Genomic DNA, 11290 nt, shown 5'->3' on the forward strand with positions numbered 1-11290 from the left:
ACGGCTAGTTTGAAAATTTATTCGCGACAGCGGGAGCTCTGTGTTCCACGAAAATTAATATATTCCGTATATATATATATATATAAATGTGTGTGTGTATATATGGAACGTTACTCGAACATCGTTAGTAGGGGTATATTTTATGCAGATCCAAAATTATTCTGCGAGCTGGGTTGGACGAACGTAAATCGTTTATCGAGTAGAGTTTAAAACTCGAATTACGGTATTTCGATGAATGCACGTAAGTGCTTAGCCAAGCGGCTTTGTCGAAAATAGTTTCCCCTAGATTCATCCGGTTACCCGTTTATATGCATAACTAAACGTCATGTATCATTTTATTCCCCCCGAGAGAGTGAATGAATGAAAGAGAGAGTAAGTTAGTGAGATATATGGGATGGATAGATGGATAGATAGAGATGGAAAGAGTTTTAACTTTTACAGTTACTCAATTTTGAACGCACGTTCAGTACCAGAGATTGAAATAGTTTTGCCGATGTTACCTGTTTTCTCGGTATAAAAATAAAAAAAAAAGCAAATAAAAATAAATGAATAAAAAAATATAAAAAAGAAAAAAAAGAAAAGAAAGGAGGAGAACGAAACGAGTCGCTTTTTTATGTAAATATATTCGGGCATTTTTTCTTTTTTTTTTTTTCTTTTTTTCTATGTATATTATATACATACATACGAACAAAAAATCGTTGGGGGAGAAAACAATGTTAGTTCTAAATTCTTTTTCAGGACGATATATTATTTATCGTACATTTTTTTATTTACTAATATCATCCCCCGCCCCCCATTACTCTATTTTAATAAATTATTTTAATGAGATTTATTAATATTTTTTCTAATTTGTGAAATATTTGAGGAGAAAACATAAAATAGAATTTAAATAATACAGACACGTGCGCGCGTGTAATATTATACATATATAAATATTATATATTTAATTGTTTAAATTAAAAATTACATAGCATTATAAGGTTTTAATCCAATAAACGTGTAACACAAGTTAAGAAAAAATTAACGAAACAAGAGAGAGAAAAGTGCAAGAAACATTAACGTCGTGTTTCGAGTTAACTAATCGTTGTTAGGATATCGAAGCTAAACTCTAATTTCTTTATAGGAAAAGTAGGAAAGTAAGTAAAACGATGTTTTAAGTAAAGAAGACCGAACGAATATAAGGATGGTTTCACATGGCAACTTTAATAACGAACATTTTACTTTCCCCAAAGTTACATCGCAGAATACGAGTTTTGCTCCGAGGTACAAAGTACCTACGCATAGTAGAACAAGAAGAACAAAAAGAAGAATAAGAAGAAAAGGATGAAGAGAAAATCGAAGAAGGGAAGAAGAAGAAGAAGAAGAAGAAGAAGAAGAAAAAGTTTCGTTTAGGAAAAACGTCAAACGATCGAGAAAGCGTCGAGCTACATATTTCGATTTTTCATCGAAATTTTCTTTCATTCAACTTTATTATTAATTAAGCTTACATTAGCTATTTATCTGATTAGTATTTTTCAGTATATATTTTTTTTTATCGGTATTTTCAATCAATTAGTTTAATATTTTTTACAAACAAGGACATTCATTAAGCATAACAAATTATTTATTTTTCTTTTTTTTTTTATTTATAATTGCAATACATTCTATATATATAAAAAGAAAACAAAATATTTTACTATTCCAAGCACACAAAGAAGAAATTCGATATCAAAGGGTTAAAATATTTTTAAATATGACAATTTTTGTCTATTATTTAAATAAAATACCGATCTCTCTAGAATAATAACACATATTATTATTAAATTAATAAATCTTTTATTCTTTCTTTCTGTCTATCTCTCTCTCTCTCTCTCTTTCTTATTTTCTTTCTTAATTTAATCGTACAACAAATTAATTCCAATCGACTAGTTCACTATTATTTCAAAAATATATATAAACGCATGTAGATATTTAGTATAAATACATACAAGTGTTTGTTAAATCTATCGTAAATATTCTAATGTCAACAGAAGAATAGTAATTGCATACAGGAACGCGTTACCAGTATAATACTGGACTTTATATTTATTATTGCATCGATATCACTGGACCTTTGTGACTGAACAAATATATTCTCTCTACGCTACGTAGTTAAACTTTCTCGAAATGTAAACTTTCCTCCTCCTCCTCCTCCTCCTCTCACTCTCTCGCACACACTTTCTTTCACCCAATCTCTAATTCACCCTCTCTTTCTTTTACCCCTCTCTTGATGAAGGAACGTTACGCTAAAATTCTCGTTAAATAAGGTCGAAACTTTGAACGATTTTCACGAGTCTCTTTTATGAACACTTTGATAAAGTATTATAGAAAAGATTATGAGTGGTTATATTTATATCATAATTTCGAAAAGAAAAGAAAAGAAAGAAAAAAAAGAAGGAAATTAATTAAACTTTTCTAACTTTTATTCTTATATACATTTAATTATAATCTTAATAATTATTTTTATGTATGCATTATATTATATAAAAGACGTTTGTTTGTTTTGGTTCGTTTATAAATATTTCAAATGGTTAAACAGAAAAAATATTAATCATTAGCATATTAATGTATTACATTTTTCGATTCTATTTTTATTCGCCTAATTTATATCATTTAAATATAACATAGTCTACACCAATGATATAAGTATAACACTATAGTTTACACTTTTTTAAAAGTTGTTTAATCCATAGACGAATAAAGACAAACAAATTCAATAATTTGTAATAGAAAGTAGGATCAATGTTACACGAATAATAGACATGGGGGAGTTTGAAAAATAACACATGGGGACGATTACATCGAGTAAACCACATAAGAGTTTTTCGTGTTACTTTTATAAAGAAACGATTCAAGCGAGTCACGGAAATACGTGTTCTAAAATCTACATAATGGCCCCCTCCCCCTCTTTCCCGCCCCCTTCCCAATCCTAAGCTTTCAAAAACTCACCACCACCTGTCGACGAGGAGACCTTTCCCATTTCTACGAGATTGACTCGGTCTTCTCGGGGTTGGTTGGTTCGTATGTATGCGAAACTTTGCTCACACTCATTCCTTCTCTCTCTCTCTCTCCCTCTCTTTTTTTTTAACTCTCTTTCTACCACAGGAGAGAAAAAACAAGAAAAACGAACGAACGAACGACTTTCTTTCTTCCGAAACAATGGCCGAGCCAAGCAAGCTCGATCTCTGCCCGCCGGCAGCAATTTTCAAAATAGTTTTTTTCGCACTACTAGGTTCATGCACCTTAAAGAGTACTCTCTCGCTACTTTTTTTTTTCTCCCAGTTTTAAATACGCGAGAAGAATTCATTTTTTCATACAATTGCACTATTATGTATCATTTTATTATTATTATTATTATTATTCTTATTATTATATCATATTACGAATGGAACATAATATTCTCATGACTTATTTGTTGGATATATTAAAGGGACCGGAAAGTAATGTCAATATTTGTTTATCACTTTGCAACTCGTTGTGTATTTCAAAACGGTGTTTCAATTTATAAAAAGAAAAGCGACATTACTTTCCGATTCTTCTATATATATATATATTTTTTTTTTTAAATACATTGTCAGTGTTAAAAAAAAAAATTGGCATCAGTATTAACGCTAATACCATTTAAAATAGTTACAATGAAGTTAATGGCTCCTATAATTGATGAAATTCCTGCGATATGTAGAGAAAAAATAGCAAAATAACCACTCTTACTATAAATGAACAAAAAATTTATTGAACAAAATACTGATCGAATAAATGGGAAATATATTTTTATCGTCTTTATCCGATTATTTTTATCTTTCTCTCAGTTCTCGATTTATTTAAATTATTGAAAATTAGTAGACCATAATTTGGGATAAAAAGTTTGACGATCTCTAACTTATCTCGAAAAATATTTAACCATTATCTCTTTCTCTCTTTCTCGAGAAAATCATTTAATATTAATCATAGTTTCTTAAAATATATCTGAAGAAAATCAAAAGATGATCCTTTCATTTAATCCAAGATGATCCGATGTAAAATTTTCAAGATTATTCGATCGAAATAACCAATCGAGCAATAGGAGAAATGTTGTAATAGTCTTAGTTAGGATTAACGAAATCTTATCGAAATCTTATTTTTTTTTTGTGATTTCAGCCATGCGAAAAGCCAAGTGATTTTCGTGGAGAACAATGTGCAGCATTCAACGATGTACCTTACAGTGGACAATTGTTGAAATGGTATCCTCATTACGATCCTGAACGGCCCTGTTCTTTGATTTGTCGTGGCGAACAATCGCTTGATAATACCGTCAATCGATTGCAACAGCAACAAGAACAAGAACAACAACAACAACAACAACAGCAAGGCTCCAACAAGAAAACACTTAATCGTGATCCTCATGACGATCTACAATTTGACACAGACGAGACTATTGTTGTACAGTTAGCTGAAAAAGTCGAGGATGGCACTAGATGTTTTTTGGACGGTCATGACATCTGCATTAATGGCGAATGCATGGTAAAGTTTATTTGTGTTTTTTCTTATATATTATTATAATAATCATTTAATTCGCGTATGTAAATTTATGTTGTCATTGTATTTTCTCTATGGCGTAATATTTAAGTTTATTTAATATTTGTTTTATATAATATTATCTATGGGATAAGGAAATTATTTCTTTTTCTTATTTATTATTCGTATAATTATTATTAATATTAATAAAATTCATATTATTTTTGTTTCTCATGGAATTGATACTTTTTATAGATTATAACATTTTTTAGAATTAATATTGGTATAATTTATTTCTCACTACAGGATATTAATCGTTGAACGAAGATTAATTGTTGCAGTTTGAATAGATTTTGAATACGAATAAATATTAATCTACGTTGAATCGTATGTGTAAGGTTCGATACAACCAACGTGGCTTTAGGATAAAAATTGTTCGTACTTTCATACGTTCATCGACTTTCATAGACTTATCCTCGCGTGATGATATCAACGACCTACAGACCCGTATGAATTATCAACATTACCTCGTGCGACTGACCAGTTGTTCTCGTCATTTTCTTTCCCTCTTCTCTCCTTTCTTTCCAACGTTTCTAACGTTCTATTCTAGTCGTATACTTTTATTATTTCGGAGAATTCAACGTACAATCACATTCGTTCGAAACTTTTTATAAAGTAGATTTATATATAAAATCTTATAGAGAAGATACGAAAAACTGTAACTTTTGGAATAGTAAATCTTCAGAAAATAAAAAAAAAAAGTAAAAACTTTAATCAAAAAATTGATTGAAAATTTTCTGTTTAAAAAAAAAAAATGAATATAAATTTTCGTACATCGATTTACATAATAGATATTACATGAATACATAGGAACTATCGATCCGGTTGTAAAAGCAAATGAAACATTTTCGACTCTTATTCCATCCCTCTTGAACGTTTGTCATAGTTTCGAGAAAAGACGGAAGAGAAACATCAGTAGCAGATGTTTCATGCGTGGTTTGCTGAAGCCAGTTTGGTCTGTCCTAGGCAGATTCAATTCTACCAGTTTACCAACTGCATTTAACTTACCATGATCTCTCCTCTACGTATCGAAAGATGCATGGTATTGTTTTACCATTCGATTCACCTTCTAACCATCGTTAAAATTTTCTAACAAAATATTCGATCGATTAGTAGTGCATTGTGTCAACTTTAAAATAAAATATTTTTCAGTCGAACGATGAAATTCAAAATATTTGATCGATTAGTCAGAAAATATGATATTTTTTATGCATTTCGTTGTAATAAAAAAAAAGTAAAAAATATTAAAAGTTCTTAATATTTAATCGTTTTAAAAGAAACATTCGTAGATAGATGATACAAATTTAAAATATTGCGCCTGGAAATATGCAACCGTTGATACTTTGTAAACCCAAGTATTTATATTAGTCTGCTTTACATACCTGTATGAATGAATAGGTTTGCTGTCGTTAGGAGCTTAAAAAGTTTCTTACTGATAGATGACACTCTTATGCATAATTCTCGAATACGTAGGTATAACGTGTTGCCTGTTTTCAGGCGCGTATATAAAATAAGTATTATAAATATATATATTCCATAGAGAGAAAAGACTATAACATTTGAAAAGAAAAAAAAAATATTTCATCTAATTAAACAATCTTTCCGGAATATTAAATTCTCTTCCAACGAAAATTAGAAGAAAATATTGATATTACAGATAGAGATACATTCATTAATCATTTATTATGAATTTAAACTAGACAGACAACATATAGAACGCAATGGAATTAATTAAAAATTAAATCAAGATTGCTTAACGTTTTCTATGGTGCTCTGAAACGAGTAAAAAAAGGAACGGAAATTCTTCGAGTCTCGTCAAACGGAAGTCAAAACGAAGCGGAAGAGGAAAAGATGAACGGAAAGATTAAAAAAAGAAAAAAGTAAATGGTAGAAAAGAAAACTAACCTACCTCGTTGGATGTGTTTAAACGGATTTTCAAATTTGCTTTAAGACATTTTCCAACGTTTCGTTATTTTCTAGCTAAAAGTTTTTAAAAGAACTTTCCACTAACGAGCCTTCTTCTGCTTCTTCTGCTTCTTCTTCTTCTTCTTCTTCTTCTTCCTTCTAATTTATCTCTCTCTCTCTCTCTCTCTTTTTTTCTCTCTTTTTCACTCTTTTTCTCCTTCTCTGTTGCTCTGTTGCTAATATTTACCATAGGTTTGTCGGAAAAAGATGACATTAGAATTTTTCTATGGAAATATTAGTCTAATAGAATTCATATGTAAACATTCGTTCTCGAACTTATGTAAAAAGTTTTTTATATATTTTATATATATATGACGTCGTACTTCATAATCATGATGTAGAATTATATTCACCGCAATGTGTTCATTAGAACACTCAAGCTACCCCCACACTTTCTCATTCCCTACTTCCTTAACATTTTATCACGTATGCGCAACGAGTTTAACGCTATTTTTCATAAGAGCGTCATCACTCTTCTCCGAACTCTACTCTAGCGAGAGAATAATAACGAGTTAACGATTATTTTGAATTACGAGTCAAAGATAAAAGTTAAGAGAATTCTTATGAGAATAATATTATTAAGTACCGATTAAAAGTTTGGAATTATATTACTTAAATTTTCGAAGATAGAGATGTTTGTAAGAAAAAAATGGATAGCTTTGGATTAACTCGAAATGATTATCCTAAATTTTTATCCGAGTTAGCAATCGTCGTATCATCATATTTCTCAATCTTTCTAACATTCTAAAATACGCGTTGAATTTTTGTAACAACAATTTTCTCTTATACGCTTTTGAAGTTCTTCCCGATATTAATATTGGGTGTCGTATATGCAATAATTATTTTCAAATAATTGTGACTCTGAACACACGGCAAATAGAAAATAACGATGATAACGGAACATCGAAATCAAACTGATTAAACTGATATAACTAAATTTACCAATTAACAGAATTCGTGACGTCAACGAGAATGAGAAATATATGTGCATGACGCAGAAACACTGTTTAGAAATACAAACCGAGGATTATCATTTCGATTAATTAGGATTATAAATTGAAACCAAAATCAAATGGAACACGTGTTTCATCGAACCTTATTTTTCCCTTTTATTTTATATCCCCTATCCGCTCTCCTGAAAATATTTATAAGTATTATTTCTATCATTATTAACTACGCAGAATATATTCGAACATTTAATCACATTAAAAAAAAAAAAAAAAAAAAAATAAAAGAAATAATAAAGTGTTATGAGACAAACTTATAATGCACAGAGACAATTTTGGAATGTTTCTTTTGAATTTCATTTGAATTCAAGGAAAACTGAACAAAAATCTCGGATGGGATGGAAGTTGAAATAATACGGAAGAATCGTTTAAATGAAGCTAAAAAAGAAAAAAAAGAAAAAAAAGAATCGTGGAAGAATACTACTCGTATCGATTTTAAGCGGTAGAAACTCTTGGCAATCTTATTCTCTCTTTCTCTCTTCCCTTCTTTCAATCTTTCTTTATCTTTCGTTTTCTGTTTCTCGTTAGGATTCTCGTAGAATTCGCAAGAGTTGACGGTCGTCGAGAAAGGTAGGTAGGTAGGTAGGTAGGTAGATAGGTAGATAGGTAGGAAGGTACTGTGGAGAAAATAATTAACGGAATTTCATAACCGCGAGAATGAAGTTGGAAGGACAATATCTAATCAGCGGACGAGTACTACGAGTGTAATTAAGCGCGTAGCCGAGGCTCCGGTAAACGTAAACTGGCTTTGCATTATTAAAGGCTCGCCTGGTGCATCCTTTCTTCCGCTTCGGACGGACACGCTCGATGTGGCCCCAAGCCCACCACGACTCCCACTCGTTTCCGCTTTTGTATTATCTTCTACTCGTTAGAATTTGTCTTCTACCAGAGTTTCACTGGAAATTGCTTTCCCGCACTTCCCAATCCTCTCTCTCTCTCACTCTCTCTCTTTCTCTCTGTCTGTCTTTCTTTTTCTGTCTGTCTGTCTGTCTGTCTCTCTCTCTCTCTCTCTCTCTCTCTCTCACGTTCTTTCTCTTTCTCTCTCTCTCTTTCTCTGTCTCTCACTCCGTCTTTATCTGTTTGTCTTTCTCTTACTCGTTTCTTCCTGAACGCTCGTTCAATTGGAAAAAGACAGCTCTTACCTTTTGCCTACCCGTTATCTGTTCGTTTTTTACAAAAAATTCAATAAATATTAAGAAAAGAGAAATAGAATATCAAGAAAAAGGGAATGATATTTGAGTAAAATGTTGCTTTAATTTTATATATATTTTATATATATCATTTTTGCAATTTTAGTTGTTGTAATATTGTGTTCATAGTATTGTGTACTAGGAAATATTAGAAAAATGTTTGATTTAAGTTATTAGATTATTTTTTAAATCCGATCATTGTATTTTGTTGATTTACAAAAAATAAAAGAAAAGAAATCGGGAATCAATTGGAAAGGGAAAGAAATTGTACAACATATTTTCAATACTAGTCGTAGTATCGTCTATTAGAAGATATTTTTCAAATGTCATTATTAGATATTGTTTAAATTCCATAATTTTTCTGCTCGTCTAAAAAAAAATAAGGAAACTGAAAAAAGGAACGTTAGACGAGGAAAAAAATCGAAATAACGTATTTCTGAAATTAAAATGTAACTCTAGAAATTTTTTTATCTATTTCGGTCAAAAAATATGTGAAAAATATTATATATCCGAATGCTTATAAAATTTTTAAATTTCAATCGATAACCGTTTATTCGAACAACATATATATAAATATATATGTAGAGAGAGAAAGAGAGAGAGAGAGAGAGAACTAGAGAGAGAGAGAGAGAACTAGAGAGAGAGATAGAAATAAAAATAACAAATTGTTGAAACAGAAAACGTAATACTAGTCATGCTATTGTTCAAATCGAAAATATTTCAAAAATATATTTTAATTCCGAGATTTTAGAAAAGCCAATCGTTATCCATTAGTTTTAAAAAATCAACAAAATACTAACCGAAGAGATTAAAATATAAAAGTAACACATTGCTGAAACATAAAACGTTCTTTTAACAATTTCCATCATACTACTTATTTATATTCCTAGACTTTTCTTAACAAAAAAAAAACAAAATAAAAGGAATAAAACTATCAAAAGAAATATCGCGAGTATCTTAACGATAAAATAGGTAGATTTTTACCATAGTAAGATTCTTGAACGTCCAACGTAAATCACATTGTTTCCGCTAAAAATACAGAAAAACGATGAGAAGAAGTGAAAGTAGAAAAGAATGAAGATAGAAAGAGAGGATAGAAAAGCTTTCTCTCTCTCTCTCTCTCTCTCTCTCTCTCTCTCTCTCTCTCTCTCTGCCCTTTTCTCTTTCCCTATCTCTCTTGTGGCCTACAAATCTTATTATCGGAATATCCACGTTAAAAGGACTGAGAAAAGGTGTAAAAAGGAAGATGGAAAGGGTATTCCAAGATGTTGGAAAGGGCGTATCGTAAAGTAGTAAAAATAGTTGCAACGTTGAATACACAACGCGTGATACTGGTTGCCATTAATAAGGTACTTCGAATGCGCTCTTCGTATAAATACGATTAATAATCATAAAAGCGTTCTATCTCTCTCTCTCTCTTCATTTTATGGGAATAAGTAACAAAATGCAAAGTGCTACATTTTCATAAATAATATTCCCTTTGGAATATAAATATTTCACGTATATTATATATAACAAATTCTTTTTTTTATTAATTTATATCGAAAATAAATATAATACACTTATATATATTTCACGAAAAATATTCATTATATAAATTTTGTTTCTATTTTAAATCATATATTTATATTTCATATTGTAGCAGGCAAATTTTGATCAGTTTTATATATTTAAAATAAATAATACTGATATTTCTTTTTTATTGAAAAAATGCATAAAAAATATGTAATATTCTGTATCTAAAAGTAACACTAAAAAAAAAAAAATTATTTTCCTTATCATAAAAAACAATTTTTGAATATTTTTAAATATTAAATATTGAAATAAAATATAATAGTAGATAATATATTTCGTTGTCTATATTATTCATTCCAATGTTAATTGCTGTTCGACCAAATAATATACCTACAATATTACGCATAAGCCAGTAGAGAAAATGAAATAATAATGAATCGATTGTATTATTAACAAACGTCAAATGTGTTCAATTAATCTATACGCATTAATAATAAGTTGAATTTCGACGATTGAATTATTATAAAATACATATATGAAGAAAAAGCACCATATAAATATATTTTCAATATTGTTGATTCAATGGATATACAGATAGATAGGATTATAAAAACGACAGTCGATATGGGGTGGTGGCGGTGATGACGGGATAGAGAAAACGAGTGAGGAATATATGGGGAGAGGGAAAGGGGTGGGGGAGGGGAAGGATGCTATTAAATTTCACCATCTTTCATTTCGCACGTTCGACCGACTTTTCTCCCCCTTTTCTTCCAGCTTGTTTACTTAGAGAAATAAGAGCTTGCTTCGATGGCCCCTATTTTTCAATTACCGCACTCCAACCTGACATTCTATAACCTAGCTAGTGTAAATCTAATCTCGCAGCACCAATAGAAAGCGATGTTAAAATCTATAACGTTAACTAAATGTCCGACAAGAAACTTAACACTCATTCTTATTTTTATATTCAAATTCAATACTATTATTTCGATTTATATTTGTATTCATAAATTTTATATACACATTTTTTTTTTTTTTTTTTTT

The 11290-nt window shown here is 30.0% G+C and overlaps 1 protein-coding gene across 2 annotated transcripts in view; it reads left to right on the plus strand.

The window, feature by feature from the left end:
* Positions 1-11290, plus strand: part of LOC106788497 (ADAMTS-like protein 1) — a 196918-nt gene that overhangs the window by 157842 nt on the left and 27786 nt on the right. For both annotated transcript variants that reach the window (XM_014751795.1, XM_014751794.1), the window contains exon 5: positions 4156-4518. In XM_014751795.1, coding sequence (XP_014607281.1) covers positions 4156-4518 — 363 coding nt within the window. The remainder of the gene's footprint in view (positions 1-4155; positions 4519-11290) is intronic.

This window comes from Polistes canadensis, unplaced genomic scaffold (assembly GCF_001313835.1).
Source record: "Polistes canadensis isolate GaletaPanama2010 unplaced genomic scaffold, ASM131383v1 scaffold_141, whole genome shotgun sequence".
Classification (NCBI taxonomy): domain Eukaryota; kingdom Metazoa; phylum Arthropoda; class Insecta; order Hymenoptera; family Vespidae; genus Polistes; species Polistes canadensis.